Source organism: Microtus oregoni, unplaced genomic scaffold (assembly GCF_018167655.1).
Source record: "Microtus oregoni isolate MIOR12 unplaced genomic scaffold, Mior012 000016F_ref0000370, whole genome shotgun sequence".
In the NCBI taxonomy this organism is placed as follows: Eukaryota; Metazoa; Chordata; class Mammalia; order Rodentia; family Cricetidae; genus Microtus; species Microtus oregoni.
This window is the reverse complement of record NW_024543075.1, coordinates 16,775,051-16,802,936: the sequence shown is the minus strand read 5'-3', so window position 1 is coordinate 16,802,936 and position 27,886 is coordinate 16,775,051. Positions and strand designations below refer to the sequence as shown.

The window sequence follows — 27,886 nt, the reverse complement described above, 5'->3', positions numbered from 1 at the left end:
ATGGCTCGTGGAGTCGTGATCTTCCTGTGCAGCTGGGGTAAGGCTTGGGCGTGGAGAGGGGCTGGCAGGTTAACTGGGGACTGTTGGTCATCTCCAACAACTCTTAGGGCAAGGGTCTGAGTCAAAGGGAGGGAGGATAGGTGTCTTTGTAAGCTATGCCTCTATGCAGAGGGAATGACCTTACCAGGAAGTCCTGTTCTCCAGGGCTCCCCATTTACAAAGCTCCATGTGCAGAGGTATAGAGAGGAGATTGCAGAAGCTAGCAGGTGGGCAGAAAGGCTGGATTCCACCTTTCTGGGCCCAGGTGCTCTCCAAGTCTTGACTTCAGGTAGGTAGGTCCCACTGCTATCAAGAGAATAGTCCATAATTTGAAGTCTATACTGGGACCTCATCCATGTATCAGATTCATACAGAAGCCTAGATTTGCACCTCTCTTGGAGAGACAGGTCTGGGTGCCGAGCCTGCTCATGGCTGCCCTAATAGAAAGAGCGCTGTGGGTTTTCCATTCCCTGATGCCGGCCGACGTCCCCATTCACTTCCCTCTGCCCCGGTATTGTCCATGAGGGTTCGAGCCTGCTAAGAAGGGGAGTCACCTAAGGCGGGAAGATAAGTGTGTGAGGCTCCTGAGTATGTGGCCGCAGGGTTCCAGCTCTCTAAGTATCTGAACCTCAAGTTCGAACGTCTCTCTGGCACGGACTCAGACAAGTAACCCTTTGGAGTGTCCTTGCCCTTGATGTGGCGTGGACTCCAGAATCCAGAGACGGCTGGTAATTCCAGGGGCGTGGGGAAGAAGGACGGTTGTTTAGGAATATGAGGGAGTAGAAAGGCTTTTGAAAGGTAGAGACCTCCTGAGGGTTTGGGCTTCGCCATCAGCAAGGGGAGCGTGACCCAGTAAGGATCGGGAGAACACGCTGGGGTCCTGCATGCACCAGCAAATGGCTATCCTGTGAGGGGAATCGGGGATATAGCCTAGCACGCCCAAGGCCCTACCTAGTCCTAGAAATGGAGAGGGAGATATTCTGGAGCTAAGAAAGTAGATGGCCTAATTCCAGATCCCGGATGTCCTTTGAAATGGCGTGGAGGGGACGTTTCCCTGGAACTGTTGCCTTCTGCATTGGGTTTGTTTTTTGTTTTATTTCTTACACTTTTGGTTGTGAGCCTAGGCTTTAACAGCTGAGACATCTGCACGTTGCCCTGGCTGGCCTGGAACTCACCTTACTGTAGACCAGGCCAGCATGGAATTTGCAGAGTCATGGCTCTGCCTCCCACGTGCCGAGATTAGAGGCATGCACCAGCACATCTCTTGGGCTTGGTTGTTTATTTATTTATTTTTTTGAAGTGTTACATCTTTATTTATTTTGTGTGCATGCGTGTGTTTGGGGGTGCAGGGGTGTGGCTGTAGGAGTACCATGGCATGCAGGTGAGGGTCAGAGGACAGCTTACAGGAGTTAGTTTGCACCTTCCACCATGGGAATCGCAGGGATTGGATTCAGGTCATCAGGCTCGGTGGCAGGCCAGCTGAGCCACCTGGCTGGCCTGACTTTGGTTATTTTTGAGGGAGGGAAAAGGATGAGGACCACCCAGGTGGCTAGCCTGGAACCACAGTGGAAGCATGGTGGGAGGAGGAGACTTGGCTCTCTTGGGCAGGTGACACCCTAAACTGGAGTGGGGTTGAGCATCAAGAGACGGGGGAGGGGGGCAGTCATTGGGGATTTGGCATCTTTGATGACTTCTAATCCTTCTACCCGCTGTATTCCTTAGTCCTGGCTTCGTGTGATGGGTCCAACCTGGATGTGGAAAAACCCACTGTGTTCAGAGAGGATGCAGCTGGCTTCGGGCAGACCGTGGTCCAGTTTGGTGGGTCTCGGTAAGAAGGCCCTGCCTGCTCTCCTGTGCCAACCCCTTCCAGGTCCTCGGCAGGCAGGTAGCTGCTGCTGGCACATGGCAGGAATGTGCCTCGGGTGAGAGGGAAGTCCTCCATTTGTTATTAATGGGCCCAGGGAGGACTGTAGAACCGGAGGTAATGCCTGGTTTTACACAGGAGCCTCTGAACCTGCCCTTTATCCAGGGCTTCTCTGTGTGTGGTCCCTATTACTGCACCAAACCCACACTCGCTAAACTTGCTGTTTACTGGTCTACCCTGAGGCTTCTGGATTGCTGTTCTACCTTTGCCTTTGTGTTCTGTAAGCAAGGAAGGATGGAAGCAGAGAAGCATGCTGGGAGTTGGCCCACAGACCCATTTAGCCCTCAGCATCTCTCTGCAGAGATATCCCATTTCTGCTAGCAGCTCCTGTACCGCCTTCCCCTGGCATGAGCTGGGCATGGTCAAGGTTGATGAAGTTACCCCAAAACCTTGGGGGATTGAGGAGGTACTTAGAAAACTACCAAGAGACTAGGAGACGGGAAAAATCTCCCCAACCCCAGGAGGCCCCACATTTTTATTTTGCATTGATAGCCACAAATTATATACCTGCCCCACCTACCTCCCACCCCCGGGCACTCCTATTCTCTTGTCCCAGAAATACAGCATGGATATAAACTAACTTTTCGGAGACTCAAGGAGGAAGGGAGCAAATCCAGGGGAATTCCAGGCTGCTCCATGGAGGAGGTGGCAGTGAGCCTGAGAAGATGGGGTTTCCCAGACCAGCAGGGAGCCACAGAGGCCCCCGAATCCTGTATAGCCATGCCTACACCCAGCTAGTAAGCTGGGGAGATGGAAAAAGCATCAGCTACAGACTCTAAGTTCCAGGGTCTCGTTTTTTTCTCCACCCCTCTCTTTACTTAAAAATGTAACACATAGGAGGAGGAAGGGCCTTGGTCCTACCTCAAGTGGTGTGACAGACTTTGTTGATTCCCCATGGGAGGCCTCACCCTCTCTGAGAGTGAATGAGGGGTGGGGTAAGGAGAAGGCGGGGGGGGGGGGGGGGGGGGGTTGGGGGGAGGAGAGGAGGTGGGAGGACCAGAGGGAGAGGAAACTGGGATTGGTATGTAAAATAAAACAAGGGGTAAAATGTAACCCATAATGTAACACCTTAGCCGTGGTGATGCATGCCTTTAATCCCAGCACTCGGGAGGTAGAGGCAGGGGGATCTCTGTGAGTTCAAGACCAGCCTGATCTACAGAGCTAGTTTCAGGACAGTCAAGGCTACACAGAGGAACCCTGTCTCAAAAACAAAACAAACAAAACAACAAAAACAACACATAGACTGGTGCACGAATGTAAAGGGTCCAGCTCAACGATTCTTTACACACGTATATTGCCAGGGTAGCGGTTGTTTAGATCAGCTGGCAGCCCTACGCCAGCAGACCCCACCTACCCTGCTCGGCACCAAAATCCAGTAACCTGGAAGGTAGCCTTTGTACTCACATCTCTCATTGGAAGTTGGTTTTTAGGCTCCATTGGTAATTTCCTGATCGCCACAAAGCTACGGTTTGTCCTGAAAATTTCTTTAAGTCATAATGGAGACACTAAAAAGATTGAGTTTCTGTAGAAGAATGAGCTTGGTAAGAAAAATCAAATTTGTTCTTCATGATTGCCATCAAGTCCCAAACCCTGTAGCCATCTGCCAAGTTCTCCTCAGGGAGCTCCTGGACACCCCTTGACTCATGCATGGCACACAGAATTGCAGCTTTCTATAAAGTATCCTCTGGAGAAAAGAACCCTTAGGAGACTGTTGAATTAAGGCTGCCTTGGCTGACGAAAAGATACCGATCCTTGTCTGCTTTTCTTGTCTGGGTGGGGAGACTGTTGGTAGTGATAAAATATTTCCAGTTAAAAAAAAATCCCCTTGAGCTGTTTTTCAAGAAAACTATTTACATTTCTACTATGAGGATTAGGTACAGACCTGATATAATCACATTAAATTGTCCAATTTAAATTGCTTACATTATATTGAAAAATTTCTAGTTAATTATAATCACCTTTGCTTGGAAAGCTTATGGTCTCAGAAAGCTGTTTCACTGAGCTCAAGGTGACTGTTTCTCAGGTGGCTCAGAATGGCAGATGCATAATGTGTTCCCATCCCTGGGAAATGTCATTTTTGGTGCAATACTTTTTTGTAAAATAATCCGGAGTCTTTATTCACCCAGCTACATATGATTGCACATGATAAACAAGCCGGTGGGCGTCCCTTCCATGCGTGTGGATAAAACACAGGACTGACTTTTCAACAGCCTCCCAAGTAGAAAATGCCCGAAACTTTCCCACAGAGCCTTACTTCCTCATGGCAAGATAGTTCCTTGTACCCAGGGTGCTCCTGTTTCTTCTCTGACTGTGACTTGTGGTTGTTTTCCTAGACTCGTGGTGGGAGCCCCTCTGGAGGTAGTGGCAGTCAACCAAACAGGACAACTGTATGACTGTGCACCTGCCACTGGCACGTGCCAACCCATCTTACTGCCCAGTGAGTGACTGAACCAAGGGATGAGTGCTCTCAGCTCTCCTAATGTGTTCCTTTCAGTGGACCCCAGCGAAGGCTAAACCCCTCAGTGAAGCTGTGTGGTTGAGTGTGACTGTGTGTGTCTGTCTTCTCAGCTCCCCTGGAGGCTGTGAACATGTCCCTGGGCCTGTCCCTGGTAGCTGCCACCAATCGCTCCCAGTTGCTGGTGAGTTCTCTAGGTCGCACAAGGGTCATGAGAGGCATAGTAGGAACTGAAGGAGGCTGAGGGTAGGAATGGGAGTTGGGGTAGAAGACTATGCCCCAACAATAAGCAATGCTTATGGAGGTGGTCTCTGCCTTCAGGCCTGTGGTCCAACCGTGAAGAGAGCTTGTGCGAAGAACATGTATGCCAAAGGGTCCTGCCTCCTTCTAGGCTCCAGCTTGCAGTTCATCCAGGCAGTCCCTGCTACCCTGCCAGGTGAGTTTGCTGGAGACAAGGCTTCTGGGGAGCTCAGCTTGCATTGTGCGGTCAGAGAGTGAGGCCTTCTTCTCCTGGCCCCTTCTGGAGGGCAGTGTGTGGCTGAGCAGGAGCCTCGGCAAGTGGAAGAGGTGGGCAGGAGCACACTTTGGCCTGGCAATGAGGACAGCAACCCTCAGTTGGTTATGATTGCATCAGAGGAGAGCCTGGGTGCTGGTCGAGCAGGGTGTGGTGGTGTCACAGTTGCTACAGGTGTTTGGGCACTCCTTGGTTTTTCTTTGATGGCAAAAACAAGTCTTAAAGAAGAGAAACCCATGAGGGAGACAGCGCGGATGGCTCATGACCAAGCTGCTGGGTTCTCCAAACTCTCTCAAGGACAAATGACAGAGCTGCAGAAAGTGCGCTGCACAGTTGTGTGAATGTCATTGTTGCCCAGGAGGATGGGACCTGGGTGCTCTCTCATTGAGAGTCAGTCTGCAGGGTTAGGTGCTTTCGTGTGTACAGGTAATAACGCCTTTCTCTGGACTTTAGCTTCCTCATTGGTAAAATGGGGTTAGCATTCATGTAGTTATAAAGATGAAAGGATTTAAGGTATACAAAGTGACTAGATCCCTGGCTGGCACAGCCCATGTGATAACCCTTATTCTGTCAAACGGTTGTGTATTTGCCTTGAGGGAAGGGCCCAGGAAAACTGCCTCATCGGTAGCCTAAGAATGGAAGGCAGGAGTCACACAGGATGCTGAGAGCAATGCTTTAGACTGGAGAGGCCACAGTGCCGTTAACAGTAAACATTTAGTTCATGTTAAAGCAGCAGCAATAACAGCCCCAGACTACACTGCCAGACCAGAATCTCCTTGAGGAGCAGAAAGAACAGAGAAGCAGTGCCTATGTTTTAGGATTTGGGGAGACTGTGTCCAGCCCGAGGAGGTCAATGTCTCCTCACAGATGTCCTGGGAAGTCACAAGGTTTGATGCCTGATGGTGGAGAACACAGGTGCATGAACTAGGTTCAAGAGAGGCAAGTTTGGCAGAGGTAGAAAGAACCAGGGTCCACTGGCTGCCATCTGAGGACCAGCGCTCTGTAAGGCCTCCGGGTTGTAGGCAGGATTGTTTTTTATTTAACTGGTGAGTGAACCAGGGTCAGGGAGGCCTCCCTGATAGAAGGAGGCCGCAGAGCTCAGGCAACCACTGTCTTGTTGGTTTATTGCCTTCTGTGAGAAGCTCAGCTCTATTCAGAAAATTGCTGTTGGAAGCCTGGTGGACACAATAAAAAGGGAAAGAAACAGGAGACATCTGATAGAACTTGACATAGACCTGGCCTGAGAGAAAACAAGGATGTTGTTTTGTAAAAAGACTGAAAACAGGGACAAAATTACAGGATGGCAACTACTCAGACGCGTGCAGGGCAGCGAGGGCAGCTGTCGTGCCTACTGCGTTAGGCTACTGGCACAATAAAGTTAATTAATATGTATATAAGATGATGGCTACGGGGTCTGTCTGCCACTTCATGACGGTTGGCTGTGGTCACCATCCTCATTGGCCTCAAACATCTCTAGGTCTGCAGAACAGAGGATGCTTGAAGCTTCTCAGCCTGCTGCGTGGCTAGACTTTGTGGTCCCTGCAGAAGTAGAAAGGGAAGTGGTGATCCCCCACTTCTCCCCAGCACCTGCCATGGTCCCACCGCAGCTCCGGCTCAGGTCCTGAGAATGGGGAAGGGGCGTCGGCCCGAAGAAATGACGTAGTGTCCAATCACCAGTTGAGTTTCACACAAGAGGCTGGCCCGAATAGCTCCAGCAGTCTTTATTCATACTCCTAAAACAAACATGTTCTTCCCACCCTCCAATGTTAACTTCTAGCAAAAACAAATATGTCAAATATGTTTTCCCCCCAATGTTTACATCAAAACATCTTAAAAAAAAAAACAATGCTTATCATTTTGCCAGCTTGGCCAAATATGGAGCCAGGTACATCCTATCTTTACAAATCTAAAAGGTGATGCGCATAGGCACACATTATCAAGAACAGCAATATCATTCCAAAGTTAACAAAGCATATTTACAGAAATAGGGGTGAACTGCCGCCAATCCCATCAGCACTGACTCGGGACAGCTCCCAGGGTCAGGAGTGACAGCTGACATCCCCAGACAAGAAACCTGAGAAGCATCAGCTCCCAAAGAAATTTAGATGAAAATATTTGAGAAGAAAAAATGGGGTTTCCAGAAATGATCACATCTGTCCCCTGCATGACTGACAAAATGACACAAAAAAACGCCAAGAGAATCGCTAATATTATGAGAGAACAAAGAGTGCAGGTCACGCTGTCCCAGCAGCACTCTGCGCTGTCTGGAAGTCCACTGGTGCTTGCTAAGGGACACTGACCCTCTGGAGTCCCTGCCTCATCTGGAGACCTGAGGGACAAGCACTCATGTTCTGGTCTGAAACTAGGCCGCATGGCTCCCAACAAGCACCCTTGAGGCCCTGGTGAAAGGAGCAGATGAAGTGGAGGGGCAGTGGCGAGAGGAAAAAGCCCCTTTTATTTTAGTGGTGTGTGGGAGGCAGTTTGTAGCGCTAATGTCTCGGTGTGACACCTCAGGGTTATGCTGGTCGGCTCGCTCCCCACCCTGTGGATAACGCAGGATGTGGGTGCTGGTGGAGGCAGCAACAGGGTCCTGCGCATAACCCACAACCCCAGTGTGAACCTAGGGACAATCTGAAAGGTCCTGCTTGTTGACAAGCTTGCGGTATGTCTTTCCTCTTACAGTGTGACCTCTATGAGGCCCGAGGTGGTAGCTTTTTGAAAGTGAGGGCCCTGCAGCCAGGTTTTCCCAGAAACATATTCTGAGGCTTGGGGATGTTCTGGAGAGCAAGGCTGGTTAGCAAGAGGAAAGAGATCTGGGCAGTAGGTAAGGGCTGGTTAGCACTTCCCTTCTGATGGAAAGAAACCTTCTCTTCAGGGAGGAGCGAGAGCCCTTGAGGCAGAGGAAGTAACCAATCTTCACCCTCCGAGAAAGTGCGAAAGTAGAGACTGCCAAGATTCCCCAGGGCGCCTCCCCAGGGCTGTGCACACTTAGAAAACTGTCAGGGAGGGAACCCGCATTTCTGGGAAGAGATGTGTTGGCTCTGTGGAGCACCTGCCTGCAAGCCGTGCAGTGCTCCAGGGTTGCAGCTTTCGCTTGCTGTCACCTGTGCTGGTGACAGAGTGGCCTCTGGGTCACCCCTGCTCCTGTCAGTCGCCCCTGACCACACTCTTGCAGTAACCCTAAATTGGATTTTGATGCAGTTGTGACTTGGGTCTGCTTTGGGTTCACTTTCTGGGGTGATTCTATGTGTAGTGTCCAGAAGTCTGTCACACACCAGCGAGGTGAACGGTGAGGCGGTTCTCTATAGATGCTTCCCTGACCTGGGAGTTTGGACACTAGTTGACCCTGTATGTAGGCTGGAACCCTAGGTAACACACCTCCTGTCCAGAGGGATTCTTGGAACACTCAGGAACACTCAGAGCTATTGCTGGCCTGCTGCATGTAGGCTAGAAGCGAGTGCATCAGCATTGGAAGGGGGCAGGCCTGGGTGGTACCCCATTATTCACTGCACAAATGTTCTGCAAGCCTAAAGAACTCCTGGCACGTGTGTAATGGTGACAGTAATCCTCACACAGCGCCATGCCTTGTATTGATGTAAGTGTATTCATTGTGGCAATAATCTGATGTGGTAGGTACTACTGTTAACGGCATCTTAGAGACAGGGAAGCCCAAGTGCTGAGGTATATTGATTAAACAATTGCCTAAATTCATCAGCTAGGGAGTGATGGAGCTGGGGTTCAAGGACAGGCACTTTGGTGCCAGGAGGCAACCTTGAACCACCTTGCTAAACTATACTGCCTGTGCTTTCTAACCCGAGAGCATGGGGTTAATGAGGAGTTGACTGGTTTCCTGAGGAGCCTGTTTGGTCCCTAGCCTTTACTCCTCCCTTCCCACTTTTCCTGGCTTCTTTGAGGGTGAGTGAGGACAGTACCAGGGCTTCTGATGCAGGAAGAAGAGGGAAGGGCCGTCTCTGTGGAGGGCTTGGCTCTGTTGAGTAAGAAGGAATTCTGGGCCCCAGGAGATGGTTGAGGCCCATACGTGCATCTGATTTCTCTCTCCTTCACTGCAGAGTGTCCAGTCCAAGAGATGGACATTGTTTTCCTAATCGACGGCTCTGGCAGCATTGGTCAAAGTGATTTTAGCCAGATGAAGGCCTTTGTCAAAACGCTGATGGGCCAGTTTGTGAGCACCAACACCTTGGTGAGTACCAGACATGGTGGCCTGTGGAAGGGTGGTACAGATGTGGCCTCACACAGCCGGTGGAGGAGGAAGTCCAGAGGGGAAAGGAGAAGGGCGGGGAAGGGGAATGGAAGGGTGAAGGAGGGAAGGAGCCGAGGAGAGTCCTGATCCTGGGGCTCCCTTGACTTTTGCAGTTCTCCCTGATGCAGTACTCAAACATCCTAAAGACCCATTTTACCTTCACCACATTCCGGAGCAGCTCGAACCCCCAGAGCCTGGTGGATTCCATCGTCCAGCTGCAGGGCCTGACGTTCACAGCCACAGCCATCCAGGAAGTGGTGTGAGTCCTTCCTGGGTGTCCGCGCCTCTGCTTCATGTTGAGTCAGCAGAGTTCTTAGCTCGCCTCTGGAGGCTCTGGAGGACCATTGGGGAGAGGGTCGGCTGTAGGCAGACTGCTTTCCAGAGTGCAGTTCCCACGCCTGCGTGAGACTGGACTTCTCTGCAGCTACTTCCCCTACGCCTGGTTCTAGGAACCTCAACAAACCCTTTCTTCTACTCCTCTGGTCAGCACTGGAGCCAGGTGGTCCCTGCAAACTCACTTAAGGTGGTGGGTCTGGCAGAGGGTGCGGTTCTCCTGTGGAGGAGTGAGACTGAGTGTCCGGGATCCTTGTTTTTCTGCGCATCCTTGGGTGGTGCGCTAAAATGTGCTAGGATCATCCCAGGCAAGAGATCCTCTGGCTAAATGCACTCGCTCAATTTCATAGCAGCTCTTGTGCCTTGGAAAAAAGATAGAAACCCCGAAGCGTAGCACCCCTCCTTGAGCCCCTCCTCAAGCCCTCAATGCTTTACCGCTGCTGGGCCTTGAGAGGGAAAGTATATGAAGTGAATTGACAGTGGCTCAGGGCTCCAGGCCCATATCCCAGAATGCACTGCAGCTCTCCAGCAGCCCGTACCCCAAAGCCAGTCTCATCTTAGCATGGAACTCAGCTATTGCTTGATTCATTCCAGCGCTAAGCTAATTTTCTTCTCTTCTTCCTCCCCCTCTTCCTCCTTCCCTTCTTCCTTCTTTCCCTTAAGACATTTCATTTTAAAAAGACAAAATGGCAGCGCTGGTGCTGTGTCTTAGTCTTAGCATTTAATAGGGAGTGACATTCCTCTAGGCCTAGCCCTTGGGAGGTGGAGACAGGAGGATCAAAAGGTCAGTGTTAGCCTAGGTTGACTTTGAGATCGGCTTGGGATATCTGAGACCAGTTCAGCTAGTCATTCGTAAGACCTTACGTCAAACCACAGCTCACAAACTCCATAACGGTGGCAAGGTTACAGGATTAAGGGTTACCCATAATTCCTCTAGACATTCTAGCATGCAGAATATCAGAAACAAGAAGTGATACATTCAAATGAATCAATAAATTCCACCTGCCCGACACAGCTCAAATTCTATCATTTGCCTTTATGCAGACTGATGGTATATAGTCACAACAGGGTGAAAACAGATTTTCCTCTATTTTTAAAGGAAAACTTAAATTTATAGCATGTTCCATGTTTTGCTACAGTTTTGACTCTTACTTTTCAACAAAGGAGCCGAAGAAGCCGTTATGTTTTGTTGAATTCCCTCCCTAATGTTGGACAATTGGGTGTTTTCTAGCCTTGTCTTCGGCAGGTGTATGGTATGTTGTGGACTTGAGTGTCACGGTGCACAGTTCCCTTATAAGCGTTTTTTAGAGCTATGACCTGACCAGCACTCACTCACCCACAGGCCATTCACGGTCATGTAATCTCTCCAATAACCAGGCGCCATTTGTTTCAGTTGCCAAATCTGGTGGCTTCAACGACACATATTCTTTCCTCCTAGTCCAAAGAGGGTCCAGCTGTTTCTGCAGATGTTCTTTTATATAGCCAGAACCCAGAGAGCTCCTTCCTATGCCTGGTGCTCAGGAAGGCCTGGCTGGAGGGACTGGGCTCAGCTGGAGCTCAGCTGGGATGGGTGGGCTTGTGTCTCCCTGTGGTTTCTTCCCGTGGGCTGCTCCTGACACCTCCGACAGAGCAGCCAGACTTCTCTCACGGTGACTTAAAAGTGTAGCCGGTAGCCATGTGTCTACATCCACGAGGGGAGCACTTGCCTGGCAGTGAGAAATAAGTCCCTGCATTGCTCTGGGTGGAAGTGAGTCACGTCACGCCCGGTTCTCTGTGAGAGAAGACAGAGTTTTAGAGCATGGTCAGGGCACAATTGCTACCAGTTTGCTCGGAGAGAATCAGAAGCTCAGAGAGGTTAAGTAGCACGTTCAGAGGTGTCTGACTCCAGAGCTGCGCTGCACCGCACTGCCTCTAGGAATGGAGTTCTGTGGTAGAGAGACTTTAGTAAATATCTAATATGAATGTCTTTACTATTTTCTTTGTTTCTAGTTTAGCTTTCTAGAAGGAAATCTTTTATCTTTTCCTTCCTTCCTTCCCCCCTTTTTTTTGGGGGGGGGGTGTTTGTGGAATGGGTAAGAAGTAAGGGGATAGGTGTGAGAATCAGGGTGAGGGTGTGTGTGTCCCAGATCTCGCTGTGTAGCCTAAGCCTGGTCAGACTGGATCTCATCCTCCTCCTGTCTCCATCTCCAAAGATTTGGACTGCAGTCCTGCATCATCACTGCCAACGCCAGGTAGTTCCACAGCGTGCCCTGCATGGTCTTTCTGATGTAACCAGATGAGCTCCCGTCTTTGTAGGTTGTCTTTCCAGGATCAATTCTGTCTCGATAGTCATTTCTCTTCATTCTCTGACAGGAAAGAGCTATTTCATAGCAAGAATGGGGCCCGCAAAAATGCCAAGAAGATCCTAATTGTCATCACGGATGGGCAGAAATACAGAGACCCCATGCAGTACAGTGATGTCATCCCCGAGGCAGAGAAAGCTAAGATCACTCGCTATGCTATTGGGGTACAGTCTCTTTCTCCTCGTCTCCCTCAGACAAGCCTGCTCTTCACCCAGTGAAGGCTCAGTGGATTTCTACTGCTTTGATGCCTCTCTGCTGCAGGTGGGGGATGCCTTCCAGGAACCCAGTGCCCTGCAGGAGCTGAACACCATTGGCTCAGCTCCCCCGCAGGACCACGTTTTCAAGGTGAACAACTTTGTAGCACTCGGTAGCATCCAGAAGCAGCTCCAGGAGAAAATCTTTACCATTGAGGGTGAGTGGGGGCAAGCTCCGGCCTTGGGGTTGAAGGGATTGCTACCAATTGCCCCCTGTAATCTTGATGTTATCCTTATTTATGTCACACACCCTACCCCTAATGCCCTATAGAGCTCAGGCCCCAGACCCTACTGTGTTCTGAGTCCTCACGCTCGCATAGCTTTGGAGAATCTAAGTGACATGCTTCCCTGCAGGGACTCAATCAAGGACAAGCAGCTCCTTTCAGCACGAGATGTCCCAAGAAGGTTTCAGTGCGGCTTTCACGATGGTGGGTGGAACAGACATCAACTCTGGGCCTTCTGTGGGTGGGGTGGGGGCCCAGAAGGGGCCAGGAGCAGATCTGACCTTAAGTCCTCTGACTGAATGAAGAGTATCATCCACGGTTCTTAAGGTGCAGGGGACAAAGGCGAGCAGGAGACAGCCAGAGCTCAAATTTTCATGGGACACACATTGTAGTGGGTAGAGGCCACACACAAAGCTCTCTCAGACTCTCCTGGATACTGGGGTAGAGGACCCTGACTGATGAGGAAGGGCCAGCCCCGGGAAGGTATGGGACCAATTACTGCAGTTATGGGGGGGGGGGGAAGCTGTTGAAATGGTTCTGGTGAAGAACAAAGCTCTTATGCTAGGAAAGGAAGGGTGGACACAGCAGAAGCACAGTGAGTTAGGGACAGTGAGCAGCTGGAGGGCTAGGAGGGCCCAGAGCACACTGACCAGAGAGGAAGCAGTGCAGTAAGACTTGTCTGAAAGCTGTGTGCCCAGTGCATCTAAAGAGATTTTCTTCTAATAAGTTGGGCTGAGCAGAGCGTGGCAGAAGGGAACCGGGTTTGTTTGGAACTGGTCACTGGGGCTATGTCAAAGGGCCATTGAGCACTTTTGGTGTTTTTACATTTCTAAGTTCTCTATAATCCAGAGTCTAGAAATGAATACGGAATGCAGGGGAGCATGAAGCATTGCTACCCGAGGGTGCTGACAGAGACCGTACAACGTTGTGACGAGTGTGGCTTTGTCATAGAGGAGCTGAGAGAGGGGCGGGGGTGGTCAGGACAAGGTCCCCTCTGTCTGAAAACAGAGATTCACTGCCCAGATTCAACTGAGAAGTGACCCAGATGACATTCTAAGGGGACCAGTGATGGTTTACTAGCATATTGGTGCCTTCATGCTGGGTTTGGGGAGGCCTGATGCCAGGATGGGAGAAGGTAGAGCAAATGGCAGGAGCCTAGGAGGCAGAACAGGCGGAAGGGTAACAGGGCCGACAAGGGCAAGGACAATGTATTGAGAGACTAAGGAGTTAAGGCATAGAGACAGCTAGTGAAAGCTAAGGAAGAAGAAAAATTAAAATGACAGTTGGGGACAGGCTTCTTTGGATTAGGCTGGCACCCTGCTCCAGCTTGCTCAGCCCTGGGATCCTTTCCTCCCAGGATGGACCAGTTCTGGGAGCTGTGGGAAGCTTCAGCTGGTCTGGAGGTGCCTTCCTATACCTCCAAAATATGAGACCCACCTTCATCAACATGTCTCAGGAGAACGTGGACATGCGGGATGCTTACCTGGGTAAGAAGAGGCTGTGGGAGGAGGAGGGGCAGGATGAGCTGCCTGAAGACAGGAGAAGCCTTTGTGCTGAGGTCTGGGCCCCTCAGGTTACTCCACCGCACTGGCCTTTCGGAAGGGGGTCTACAGCCTGGTCCTGGGAGCCCCTCGCCACCAGCACACGGGGAAGGTTGTCATCTTTACCCAGGAATCCAGGCAATGGAGGCCCAAGTCTGAAGTCAGCGGGACACAGGTTGGTATGGAAGAAGCCAGAGTGGAGTTTGAGAGTGGGCAGTGTGGCCAGGGTGGAGAAGGAGGAGATGAAGGGCCTTTGGAGCCCACAGGGGAAGCTGTCGTACTAAGACAGAGGCAGGGCCTCGCCCAGATGGGGCATCTGTAAGATGACTTCAGGCTTGGCCTACCAGATCGGCTCCTACTTTGGGGCCTCCCTCTGCTCTGTGGACATGGATGGAGATGGCAGCACTGACCTGGTCCTGATTGGGGCCCCCCATTACTATGAGCAGACCCGAGGGGGGCAGGTGTCTGTGTGCCCCATGCCCGGTGGGGTAAGTGGTGAAGCATCCTGCCTGGTGGTCTGTGGGTGTGGGTGGAGGGCTGCCCAGGTCGGGTCTGACGCTGGCGCTGTCTGCAGAGGAGCAGGTGGCAGTGTGAGGCCACTCTCCACGGGGAGCAGGGCCATCCTTGGGGCCGCTTTGGAGCAGCCCTGACAGTGCTAGGGGACGTGAACGGGGACCGTGTGACAGATGTGGCTATTGGAGCACCTGGAGAAGAAGAGAACGTGGGGGCCGTGTACATATTTCATGGAGCCTCAAAACTGGACGTCAACCCCTCACCCAGCCAGGTGAGGCCTTGTCGTCGGCCTCTTCTATTTCGTTCCCCTCTCCACCTCTTGGGTTGGTTAGTCCGTCTGGCTGCTGGTGACAGCCACTGTCTCTTTTCACAGTCTCTCAGAAGTCTGCTCCTCGGCACTGAGCACCCAGCATCTCTGGGCCGACCCAGCCTCCGCTCTGCTGAGGACAGCTTTCTAAGAGACTAAGCTGGGAACTTAAACCCTTGAGTCAAATCCCTGGCAATAGCAACCATCATTTGCTTCATGTTCTTTGTCTGAACGATTGCTTCAGATTCTGCAAGCTTTAGTTTTTTTCCTATGTAACAGAAATGATCAGGCCAACTCCTTCCTGTAAGGATAATACGTACACTGAGCGCACTGAGCACTCCATCTACCACACATTTTCTGGATGACCATACACATGATGAACAAACTACTTTAATCCTATGTCTGTATATTTATTCCACTGCTGCTTATACCCTCAGGGCAAGCTGGACTTGTAAGAGGGCCCCTTCTCTCTTTCTGAGGGTCTCCTCAGGACCCCCCCCCCACCCCACTGTTTGCTTTCACCTCCTAACCCTTCATTTCTCCTTTAGCAACCCCTGGATACCATCATCTGTAGGTTTTTCTTCTTTTCTCTTCTTGATCAGCGGGTCACTGGCTCCCAGCTCTCCCTGAGGCTCCAGTATTTTGGGCAGTCACTAAGTGGGGGTCAAGACCTTACCCAGGACGGCCTGGTGGACCTGGCCGTGGGAGCCCAGGGACACGTGCTGCTGCTTAGGTGAGAACTCACCCACATCCCACCCAGTCCACCATGTCCAAGTCACTTGTGCTGGTCCTTCTCCGAGAGATCAGCATCACACCCTCACCCCTTGTTGATGTCCCCAGGAGTCTGCCTTTGCTGAAAGTGGAGATTGCTATAAGATTTGACCCCGCGGAGGTGGCAAAAGCTGTGTACCAGTGCTGGAAAAAGATTCCCACTGTCCTCGAAGCTGGGGAGGCCACTGTCTGTCTCACTATCCGCAAAGGGTCACCCGACCAGTTAGGTGAGTGGTTTCCTAAATTTGGGTCCAACATCGCCCCCTTTCGAGGCCTCTAAGGCTCTGTAGAGGGCAGAGAAAGCCCAGGAACACTAATCTCTTGATCTTTCCCGAGCTGTGTTAGTCAGGGCCTGAGTTCTTTTTTTTCCTCTTCATGCACCCAGGCCTATGGTCTCCTGTAGAAAGACCCACAGCCTGTCTCTTCTCCTCCCCACTTCAGCCTCTGTCCCTGCTTAAGCTACCACATCTCTGGTTACCTGCACTGAAGCAGACTCTCTCAGTGGCCCTCACACCTCTCCTTATCCCTCTCACCAATGAGAAACTAGGCTTGATTGGTCCCAAAATGTGAACCCAGGCTCCTTGCCCCAACACTTAACACCCTTACACTGCTTTCTCTTCAGTATTGGAGACTCCAGTCGTTTCTGTGATTCCATCCCACCGTGGTCCCTCCTTAAATCTCCTGTCACATCTCATTCCACTCTTCTCCTTCCATGTACTTCTGTGATTGTGCCAGCCCTATCTCCCCCAGAATCTTAGGAACATCAAAACTTTCTTTCCCCAGGCTTCATTCACAGTCCATGTGCTTAGCTTCTTTTCTATCTATCTATCTATCTATCTATCTATCTATCTATCTATCTATCATCTATCTATCTATCTATCTATCATCTATCTACCTGTCATCTATCTATCTATCTATCTATCTATCTATCTATCTATCCATCTATCATCTATCTACCCGTTATCTATCTATCTATCTATCTATCTATCTATCTATCTATCTACCTATCTACCGACTGATCCATCCATCCATCCATCCATCCATCCTTCCATCCATCCATCCTTGTTTCCATGTGTATCCCCAAAGGTGTTGCAGTCATAGGCAGTGCTCCGCAAGCTTAAACAGCTAAATGGAAGCAGGGATTCCAGGTTCTCTGCTTTTGCACTTCTCATCTTCCTTTTCACATCAGGTGACGTCCAAAGCTCTGTCAGGTATGATTTGGCCTTGGACCCGGGCCGTCTGATTCCTCGTGCTGTTTTTGATGAAACCAAGAACTGGACTTTGTCTCGAAGAAAGACTCTGGGGCTTGGCGTTCACTGTGAAGTGATAAAGCTTCTTTTGCCTGTGAGAATTTGGGGAAAGGGTTTGGGGAAGGAGAGTGGGTAAGGGAGGGTTTGGGGAAGGGGAAAGAGCCAAGACTGGTTTGTCAGGTCTCTGGTCTCTACTATGTGAACTGGGCAGAGAGAAGACATTGAGACCAGAGAGGAGAAGGGCCGGGAGTGAGCCTGGCCCCTTAGCCTGGGTGTGGCACTGTCTGTCTGGATGCAGAGAAGGAGCCCAGTGAAGGAAAGGAGGAAGGACAGTGGCTCTTCAAAGTTCCTTCTTTCCCAGGACTGCGTGGAGGACGTGGTGAGCCCTATCATCCTGCGCCTCGACTTTTCCCTGGTGGGAGACTCTGCTTCATCCGGAAAACTTTGTCCTGTGCTGGCAGTGGGCTCTCAAGACCATGTGACAGCATCTGTGAGTACTTGTCCAGTGGAGTCCAGGGACAGGGTGGCTTCATTGTGTCGCTCTGTGCTTAAGAACCCACAATGGATCCCAGCTGCCCACCAGGGACAACACACCCAAGGATGCTCCCCCTCCAGCTTCTTAGGCCTGGCCTAGCTGGTACCCTTGTGCATGCCCAGCACATTCTACACACTTCCCTCTTCTCTCATCCTTACCTCGGAACCTCGGTCTGCAGTAATTCCCATTTGAAAAGCGTTCCCTTCTCTCTGTCCAAAGAAAGAGCCTGCTTCATCTCCTCTGACCACACCGGTGCCTTCCACACCACATCTCCTCTGACCACACCGGTGCCTCCCACACCTCATCTCTGGCCACACCTGCACCTCCCAGCTCCCACTTTTCCTCTGGTTCCTAAGTCTGCTACGATTGTCCATTTCAAAGCGGTACACCTCGAAACTGAGACGCCCCATCTGCATTGCTCTTGGGTCACACGTTTCTCGTGCATTGGAGCCATATCTAATTCACCTGTAGTTTTTACTTCCCCAAACTTCCACCCAGTTGAAAACTCCTGCCCTATTTCTAACATCTAGTAACGTTTGCTGGATAGCTGCTGCGATGCAGGCTGGACTTGATCCAGCTAGACTTCATTGTGCTGAAGCCAAGACCTCATGTTATCACTCTTTCATAGCCCCCTTCAGCCGGAGGCCCATTCCTTGCTAGTGTCTACGAGAGTACGGCGGAGGGGGGGGGTTAGAGGTTTACTCACAGTCCAGAGAGGGGGTTAGAGACTGAGTCAGACATGGAAGAGAAAGGAGCAAGCCATTTTTGTTGCAGCTCCCATTTGAGAAGAACTGTAAGCAAGAACTCCTGTGTGAAGGGGACCTGGGCATCAGCTTTAACTTCTCAGGGTGAGTGCTGTCTCCTTCCAGATGATGAACCACTTGTGACCACTCCCTTTGACTCTCTAAAAAAAAAATGAATTCTGTTGGAATACCATCAGTTCATGAGTTCCCACTATCTCCGCAATGGAGCCCTTCCTTCAGGCTTGCCCTTCCCTCCTCAGCCTGCAGATGTTGGTGGTGGGAAGCTCCCCAGAGCTCACCGTGACAGTAACTGTGTGGAATGAGGGTGAGGACAGCTATGGAACAGTAATCAAATTCTACTACCCAGCAGGGCTATCTTATCGTCGGATAATGGAAATACAGGTAAGCAGGTCCCTTGGACTCTTCTAGATAGCTAGAGCCTTATCTATCTCTGATACCAAAGTACTACAGGCTGAATGAACCATAAAGAAATGATAGTAATTTGGCTCATGATTCTGGAAGTGCAGACTTAAGGGGTGCACCTGGTGGTGGCCTCACTGACAGAGTCTCAAGGCAGTTCAAGAAACAGTGTAGCAAAGACGGGTGTATGTGTATGTGTGAGCGTTCTGTCTTCTTCTATCCTGGGGTCCCATGTTAATGACCTTATTGAATTTTAATCACTTCCCAAAGGCCCCGCTTCTAAACGCCACAGTCTGGGCAAGTTTCTACTTCCTTAATATCTCACAAAGGGGATTAAATGTCACACACAAAATCTTGGGATCCTCAAGCCATTTTCAAACCAAGAGCCATTTTCAAATACTGGCCCTATAACTTCCAGTTTTGCAATCCTTCTACCATGTATGTATCTAGATATTATAGGTCATCACAGATAAAGTATATTAAGCCCATGTGTCAATAAATAATATTGAGCAAATATTCATAAAATCATGCCTAGTCAGAAGTAAAAAACTGCTAGCATCCTTAAAGCCGCCCGCTCTCTGTCATTCCCTGTCACAACCCCATTCTCTTTCCCATGATGACCAGATTTTTAACTTCATGAGAGTCATTTCCAGGAATTTGTAGGGTTGCCATCCACGGGTGTGTCCCTAAATTACACGGTTCAGGTTCACTGGGGCTTGGACTCTATGTGAATGGAAGCGTGTGGGATGTGCTCTTCTGTGTCTTGACCTCTTTCAGTGCTGTTTGTGAGGTCCTCCGTGCTGCTGTGTGTGACTGTGGCAGCTGCACCATTGTGACCAAATATCTGCCAGCAACAACCTAAAAGGGGACAAGACATATTTGGCTCCCAGTTTAGAAGGTGTGTTAGATAGAACTGACGGAGTGAGTATCTACTAAAAGGGGAGGTGCACACTTTAGAGGGCGTGTTAGTCAGGGTTCTTTAAAGGAAGGGAACTGATACAATGAGTATCTATTAAGAGGGGATGGACTGGGCTGGCTTATAGGATGCTGTCTGGGCAGTCCAGCAAGGGCTGACTCGGGCCAGGAAGGCTGTAGCAGTAGCTGCACTCAGAACTGGTAGCTGTCAGTCATGAAGCTGATGTCTCAGCGCTCTCAATCCGATGCTGGAGCCCTGGGGGCCCTCAGAGAGTTGATGGGCTTCAGTCTGTGTTTGAATCCTGAAAAAGATGGATTTAATACTCCACAGCCACAAGATAGATGAACTTGTCAGCTTGCGTTGTGAGGTAATTCTACCGGAAAACACACAGACACCCTTAAAGCCAAGTTGTATTGCCGACTGGCAGCTGCACAGGGAGCTTTCCCAAATTACGCAGCCTTGATCAACACCACTTTTTGTCTTTTATGAACAAAAACCACACCTGGTTGATATGCATTGGTTAGCAGGAGCAGTCAGCAAGAAAACAAAACTATGGGAGACATAGAGCAAGGTTAGCACTTTAGGGACTTTTCTGGGCCCTGGAACTATGGATTAGGTTTTGTTCTCATTTGGCAAGCGTTGGAGCCTATGTGCTGGGTATTAAGGTCAGGATGTTGCCTCTAACATGGTGTCAGTCATGCTAAGTTCTCAGGACCTGCTTGCACTACAGTGAGAGCAGAGAACCGAGTTTCCTTCTTTAATGTCCTTTTCTGTGGACTGCCACCAAAGATGTGGCCCAGATTTAGGGTGGGTCTTCCCACCTCAAATAATCAAATTAATAAGTTGGGTTTAGTTGATTCCAGATATAGTCATGTTGATAACTAGATTAGCAACCATCACAGAAGGTGACGGAGACACAGGGGCTGCAGCTGCAGCATGGCCTCTGTAGCATAAGGGGGTTGACTATACCTTATCAGCAAAGACTAAACAGGCCTCAAGCAGGCCCATTCAGAGTAGCCTGCACCATCCAGCGAGGCTGTGCATCCCCATTAAGGACAGCCTAGGGAGACCCAGCCTCAAACGTCGATCTGCAAGAACTCTTTACATACTCCGATGGTCCTGTAGAGTGATATGCTGCCCTTTCAGTCTCTGCGTTGTGTCTTCCAGCTCTATAAAAAATGTCTTAATTCAATCCAATTGAGTTATCAATCTTTTCCTCTAGTCTTAGTATTTTTTGTGCATGAATCTTGTCTAAGAAATACTTCCTCATATCCTAATGCCCGAGTGTGTATATCTTTCCACCTACCCATAGATGGCAGGCCTTTGCTCTTTTCCCCCCTCCCCAAGTCCATACCGTCCCTCAGGCTTGTACACCAAGGGTCACTGCCTACCTGCCTACGGCCACTTGGTGTTTCCTGCCACCCCTGAGGTGATGCCATGGCCAGCTCGAGCAAGGTCTGATCCAAATAAGACCTTGTATGAAGACCAAACAGTAATGACAAAGTGTCATGGTCACAGGCTGGCCTTGAACGCCTGAATTTAAGTGTTACAGGCATGTGCCACCATGCCCAGTTCATGAGGTTCTAGGAATCAAGCCTAACACAGCTACAGAACATCCCCAGCCCGAGAAAGGTGGTTAAGGATGCTTGACACCAAGACTGATGGCCGGAGCTCAATCCCCAAGACTGACAAGATGGAAGGAGAGAACAGGCTTCTGCAAAGTGGCCCCTGATGTCACACACACACACACACACACACACACACACACACACACACACAGAGAGAGAGAGAGAGAGAGAGAGAGAGAGAGAGAGAGAGAGATTGAGAGAGAGAGAGAGAGAGAGAGAGAGAGAGAGAGATCTAATAAAGAATTAATGTTTAAAAGAAAACAATGTATTCCTAGGGAAGGGTTGTAGTTCAGTGGTAGAGAATTTACCTAACATGCATGAGGCTCCCCACCCCAAGGTTTTGATAAGCTATAATCTCTTTTAAAGTCTTTATAGTTTTACTTTTGTACTTAAAAGTCTTTGAAACAACTAGAACTTATTTAATATTTAATAAAACAAGGCAGGGATCGCATTTCATTTTTCTCTCTGTACTTTTATTTTTCAATATGAGATGATTTTTCTTGGTACCATTTATTGAAAAGCCCGTCCTCCCCTACTTCTGTCAGATAAATGTGGCAGTCTGGATGAAAAGTGTCCCCACAGTCTTAAGAATTTTATCACTTGGTCCTCAGTTGGTGGCACAATGTCTGGGAGGTTTCGGGTCTTGTGGGAGGAAGTGCATCACTGCTGGGTTGGCGTCAAGAATCAAAGCTTCGGGCCCCTTGAAGCTTATATTTTCTGTTTCACGCTGTGGTTGAGGGTGTGAGCTCTCAGTTTTCTGTTCTGGCTCCCATACCTCCCGGCCATGACGGACTCTTATCCGTCTGTAGCTGTAGGCCAAATAGACTCTTCTATATTGAAGTTGCCTTGGCCACCGTGTTCTGTCAGAGCCACAGACAAATAACCAATGCCGTAACGTGAATTCCTCTGCTCTCCTACAAGCAACCTCACCAGCGCCCACTCCGCTTGGCATGCGAGACTGAGTCCACGGACCAGGAGAACCTGAGGAGCAGCAGCTGTAGCATCAATCACCCCATCTTCCGAGAAGGCGCCAAGGTCAGTGCTACCTGACCCCCCCAGATCCTCAGTGCTGGTCTCTTTGTCCCCACACACTCCCTCCCCTTCCTTTCCCACCTTCTCCATGTCTTCCTTTCTTACCCCCTCAGAGTACCTTCATCATCACATTTGATGTCTCCTACAAGGCCTTCCTGGGAGACAGGTTGCTGATGAGGGCGGAGGCCAGCAGGTGAGCCTGGGAGAGCTAGGCTGTTCTCCTCCTCCAGCCCCTCATCCCAGCTGGCTGTTGTTTTCCTGGACTCCTTCACAAGTGTCTTCCTCTCCTTTTTCTCCAGTGAAAATAATAAGCCTGAATCCAACACGACTGCCTTCCAGCTAGAGCTCCCGGTGAAATACACTGTATATACAGTGATCCGTAGGTACTAAATCCTCAGCCTTTGCCTTGGCCCTTTGCTTCCTCCAGGCCTGGTACTTCTTACTCAGCGGGCTCTCACTGTAATGAGAGTCTGAATCAGCCCATTTTACGATAGTGGACTGAGCCTGGATCCTAACAGAAAAGCTGTGTAATTCTCTGACAGTCGGCCTGCTGTTGAGATTGCTCACCTCTTCACCACTGATACCCTCTTCTTCCTCCCGTATTCAGTCTTCCTTTCATGTGAAGCTTTCCTTGGTGCTAGATGTGAAAGGTCAAGACTCTCCTGGGCATTGTGTGCTGGGAACTTGACCACACCGAGGCAAGACAGGGCAGAGGAGGGTAGCGCTGGCGGGAGAGACGAGCACAAAGCTGCCGCGATGGGTTTGAAGGTGCGTAGGTGAGGGGGCAGGGCAGGCTAGAAGCAAGCAAGGGGCTCTAGTTCAGTTAGGGGGGACTGTGTGGAAGCCTGGGAGAATACCAAGGAACAGGTTTGGTGCTGTGGCTGCTGAGCGTGTAGGAGAACTGGAGGGGGTCAGGATCAAATGTGTCCTTGTCAATGACATGACCCATACATGGACGACAGGCATGAGTTTTCTCTTTCATCCCTAGGAAAACACTTACCACACAGCGTACAGTTAAATATACTGGGGGTATTTTAAGTGTTTTCTGTTATTGTGGGGTTTGGGAAGAGTTATATAGTTTTTTGTTTTGTTTTGTTTTTTGGTCTTTCGAGACGGGTTTCTCTGTAGCTTTGGGGCCTGTCCTGAACTAGCTCCTGTAGACCAGGCTGGCCTCGGACTCACAGAGATCTGCCTGTCTCTGCCTCCTGAGTGCTGGGATTAAAGGCATGCGCCACCACCGCCCAGATGAGTTATATAGTTTTTTTTTTTAATTATTATATCCACTTAATCCTCTGGACAACCATATTACTCTCCCTATTTTTCTCCAGTGAAAAAATTCAAGAGGTTAAATAACTTGCCCCTGCATTTACCAGGGAATGTCTCCAACAAGGCCAGCTTTCATAGCAGAGTTGCTTATATGGTTCAAAGTAAGCAGGTGAGCCCCAGGCTCTGCCAGAGCAACTTGTGCCCGTATACACATGTTACACACCTCTCAAGACTGAGGAAGGCTGAATGTTTTACTTAGTGCTGAAAAGAGGTTTAAGGCCCGGAGGTGGCTCAGTGGGTAAAGTCACAAGCTGCTGAGCCTGATGCCTGAGACCCACACGGTAGGGTCAGAGAACAGACTTTTGTGTGTTGTCCTTTCACCTCTAAACGAGCCTGGTGGCACACACCCTTCCCCAGATAAACAGGTAAATGTAAAACAATGTTTTTCAAAGAGAAAACCTTTAGAACTAGAGATTTTAAAGTAAGAAATGGGAGCCCAGAGAGAAGAGCTTTGGGAAGCACAGAGGAGTCCCAGCTAGCATACGGAGAGAAAAACCCCAGTGTTACGGAGAGAGCACATGCGTGCTGGGTGCTGCTATGGCCCTCATTGGAGAGAAAACCGGCAGGACTCGAGTGAAGTTAAATGACTTGCGTTTCAAGTCGAGTAGGAAGCACTGTGTCTGAGCTGTGAACTCATGCAGTTTGTCACCAGTGCCTCGGTTCCGAGGCTTGAACCTGAGGCGCAGAGCAGGCGATGCAAGCGTCCCAGAGCGGGTGATGCAAGTGCCCCGCTGCAGAGCACACCCTCAGGCTGCTCCACGTGCTCTCAAAGGTCACGTTGATAGCGTGGAAACTATTGGGGGTATGCAGGGGTAGGTAATCTGGCTTCTGGGTGGCGGTGAAGCATGTTGGCTCCTTCCCCTTTCTGTTCTTCCTCTTCCTCCTCTCCTCCTTTTCCTTCTCCCTTCCTTCTTTTTAAAATCAGGCTCACACTATGTGGTCCTGACTATTCTGTAACTCTATGTAGATCAGGCTAACCTCAGACTCACAGAGATCCATCTGCCTCTGCCTCCTGCTTGCTGGGACTATAGATGGGCACCACTATGCCCAGCCTGCTTTATGGTATTGGGATCTGAGACATTCAGCATTGAGAAGGTGGGAATTATAACTTAACTAATGAAATCATGAGCACAATCCAGATACCCTGGAAAACATTTGTGTGTGATGATGCTTTTCTTTATCTCAGCATTGGTATACCATAACACTTTTTTTTTCCCAAAAGTAAATATGTGTTCTTTACTTTTTCATTTAAATTTTTATTTTTGACAATTTCATACACGAGTAATGTATTTACATAGCCTCCATTCCTCTCTCTCCCTCCTTCTGCACCTTGCCTGGCCCTCCCTTTTCTCTTCTGTAACTTGAAAGCCGTGGATAAGCCAGATGTGTTGGCTTGCAGCTATAATCCTTGCATTTTGGAAGGCAGGGGTAAGAAGCTCACTGCAAATCTAAGGTTGGTCTGGGATGCAGTTTGAGGCCTGTTTCGGAAATCCAAAAGCAAGGAACCAGTAGACAGAAACCCCTGTCAGCATATATGGGCCTTCTTGACTTGAGCCCCTGGGCCGTCCCTTTTCATGTGGGCTAACTTGCGCCAACATGACTGTATCTACTCATTACTGCCACCAGAGATATGCTCTTACTCCATTTGTTCCAAGTAATCTAGCCTTCACCTTCTAGATCCCCCATAGGCTTATTCATTCTGGCTAAAGACCTTCTAGTAGTTCCTGAGGCTACTCCCTACCTACTAGACCCTATCAGCTGGAGGGAGCATATAAATGCTTTCTCTCCACTGGGAAACGTTGAACATTACAAGTGACATGCAGAAGTCGGGTGTGAAAGTAAAAATTTCTAGAACTCGACTAAAAACATTTCATTCCAAAGAAAGAGCTGGAACAAATCCATAGTGGTATAAAGAAGCCAGGGCACCAAGGGAAGAGCTGGCAATTCCGTATGTCTGGCAAAGAACACGGTAGGGAGAGGAGTGGCATGGGCGCTGAGGCTGTAAATGCACGTGGGGACCGGTGTTATTTTCCTGTGTCATCTGCCGGGCCCAGCACTCTGCAGCAAGCTATGGCTCAAGTGGAGATGGCATCAGAGTGGCTTTTCACCAACATGCCATTTTCTCTAGGCAGGAAGATTCCACGAAGCATTTCAACTTTTCTTCTTTCGACGGGGAGAGAAGGAAAGAGGCTGGACATCGATATCGTGTGAGAAGCTAGAGGCTTTGCATGTCGATCTCAGCTGGAGGGCGGGGGGGACAGGAGAGCTATGGGTAAGAAATAAATGGGGGTGTTCTAAGGATCATGTTAACATCAGGTCTCCTTTTTCCGCAGGTGAATAACTTGGGTTCGTGGAAGCTGGCCGTCAGCGTACATTTCTGGGTCCCCATCCTACTGAATGGTGTGGCCGTGTGGGAAGTGGCTGTGACAACCTCACCACAGGTACCAGCCTGAAGTTTCTCTCTCCCCGTTGTTACTTTCTGTAACAACACCGTGCTCAAGAAAATGTCCCCACCCCCACCCCAGGGTGTCTCCTGTGCGTCCCAGAAGGAACCCCCTCAGCATTCTGACTTTCTGACCCAGATTCAAAGGCGTTCTGTGCTGGTGAGAAAAGCCCATGCCCTGGAGGACACAGGGATGTACTGATGAACCAGAGCCATGTGGTCTGTCTGTGGTGTTAGATCCTCTACCCCATGCTGGACAGCCTTCAGCCCCTCTTTTCCTCTCTCTAATAAACACTTTCCTCAGCTTTATTCCCCCCACTTCTCCAGGACTGCTCCATCGCTGACTGCCTGCACTTCCGCTGTGACGTCCCCTCCTTGGGCATCCAGGATGAGCTTGACTTCATTCTGAAGGGCAACCTCAGCTTCGGCTGGGTCAGCCAGGTGCGTGGCCAGGAGCAGAGGTTCCACCCTCCCCAGTCCATGTGCGCCTGATGGCTCTGGAGCATCCTTGGGTCAGGGCGGTTCTTGACCCCTGAGCTCCTCCCAGGTCCAACTCCCAGCTCTGCCCCACCCTCTCTTTTGCAGACATTGCAGAAAAAGGTGGTGGTCCTGAGCGTGGCTGAGGTCACATTTGACACATCTGTGTATTCCCAGCTGCCAGGACAGGAGGCGTTTCTGAGAGCCCAGGTAGTGGCTGTGTGGCAGGCGGTGGCCAGGCTGGCAAGAGGGCTCCTAATGCTCAGTCTGCAGTGCTGGCTGGGGGCCTTGCCAGCCTGGTTGGAGGACAAGTGAAGGGCCTTAGACACTCAGTGTACAAGAGCTTCTGTAACTCAGTGCCTGGAATAGGGGTTGGGCAAGGAAGGGGGAATATTAAAGACTAGGAGCCTGATGTGTGCGTGTGTGTGCATGTGTGTGTGTGTGTGTGCGCACACACAGGAGAGTATGTGTCAATGAGTGTGTGTGAGTGTGTGTTAGTGTATATGTGTGTGTGTGCATGTGTGTGTGTGAGAGAGAGAGAGAGAGAGAGAGAGAGAGAGAGAGGAGAGAGAGAGAGGGAGAGAGAGAGAGGGAGGACAGAGGAAGGGAGGGAGGGAGGGAGAGAAAGGGAGAGAGAGAGCCCTCTTTGGTCTTCAAATCAGGTAGAGACAGTACTGGAAGAATTTGAGGTCTACGAGCCCATCTCTCTCATCGTGGGCAGCTCGGCAGGCGGCCTGCTGGTGCTGGCTCTCATCACAGCCGCGCTGTACAAGGTGAGGTGTCATTTCCAATCATACTCCTAACACTCCCAGTGTGGCCACCAGCTCTGCCGTGCACGAGACACGATAGTAAACACTTGGATCATGGTTGTAGGGCAGGCTTGGGAACACATTCCATCTCTGTCACTTACAGTTTAATTTTAGGTAAGTTGCTTCTCATTTGGGGGCTTTTTTTTTTTTTTGCTTCTCATTTTTTGGAATAACAACAAGACTTACATCACAGATTGGCTGAAGTGAAATAGCCACAGTATGCATGTAAATCTGCCTGACGGTTAATCTGTGCTTTTCTCCTGTAGTTATGTGTCTAACACCTGCTTGGCATACGATCTCAATACAGGACAGCTGTTCACATGCATGTTCCGGGACATGGCTATGAGTTTAGTTCTCTTCAACTTCTTCTCAACTTTCTTCCCTGCCCTCTTACCCAGTTTTTCTGGCTTACCACATTTCATAGCTTGGCTTCTTCAAACGTCGGTACAAAGAAATGCTGGATGGCAAGCCTGGGGCTCCTGCGGCAGCCGGTGAGGCCGATAACAGCTGTGAGACCCCACATCTGCTTCCGTCCTAGGGATCTGCCTTCCCAGGATCTCTACCCGGAGGAGTTGGTCTTGTTTCTGCCTGTGAATCGACTGGCCTGGGAACAAGCACTCTACGGCTCAGGGCTAGCCTGGGCAACTTCCCAGGTGTGATGCCACACTTCCTGAGCTGGGGGTTTTTAATGCTTTTGCCCATGTATTAGACTTCGGTGCTGATCCAGGGGCAGGAGCAAGTATAGGACAAAACTTATACCATGGACAAGACTTACAACCACAACACAGAGTGAGGCGAATATGCTTACCATACAATGCATCGCTTGGAT

The 27,886-nt window shown here is 50.1% G+C and overlaps 1 protein-coding gene across 1 annotated transcript; it reads left to right on the top strand.

Moving 5' to 3' along the window:
* On the top strand, positions 1–27,886 carry LOC121457786 (integrin alpha-D-like). Its single transcript, XM_041666788.1, has 30 exons — positions 1–37; positions 1,762–1,867; positions 4,297–4,400; positions 4,532–4,602; positions 4,740–4,854; positions 9,003–9,133; positions 9,307–9,452; positions 11,879–12,032; positions 12,130–12,280; positions 12,477–12,550; positions 13,704–13,833; positions 13,920–14,062; positions 14,235–14,375; positions 14,462–14,671; positions 15,310–15,440; positions 15,548–15,705; positions 16,668–16,822; positions 17,090–17,218; positions 18,038–18,111; positions 18,267–18,408; positions 21,892–22,005; positions 22,116–22,195; positions 22,302–22,385; positions 25,457–25,535; positions 25,662–25,769; positions 25,854–25,931; positions 26,099–26,212; positions 26,357–26,458; positions 26,911–27,021; positions 27,482–27,886. The coding sequence occupies exons 1-30, from the start codon at positions 1–3 to the stop codon at positions 27,593–27,595; spliced, it is 3,486 nt and encodes a 1,161-aa protein (XP_041522722.1). The 3' UTR covers positions 27,596–27,886.

Coding starts and splice junctions, on each gene's coding strand:
- LOC121457786 (XM_041666788.1), top strand. CDS start 1: ATGGCTCGTGGAGTCGTGATCTTCCTGTGCAGCTGGG. Junction 38..1,761: donor GATCTTCCTGTGCAGCTGGG/GTAAGGCTTGGG, acceptor TGTATTCCTTAG/TCCTGGCTTCGTGTGATGGG. Junction 18,112..18,266: donor ATCAGCTTTAACTTCTCAGG/GTGAGTGCTGTC, acceptor TTCCCTCCTCAG/CCTGCAGATGTTGGTGGTGG.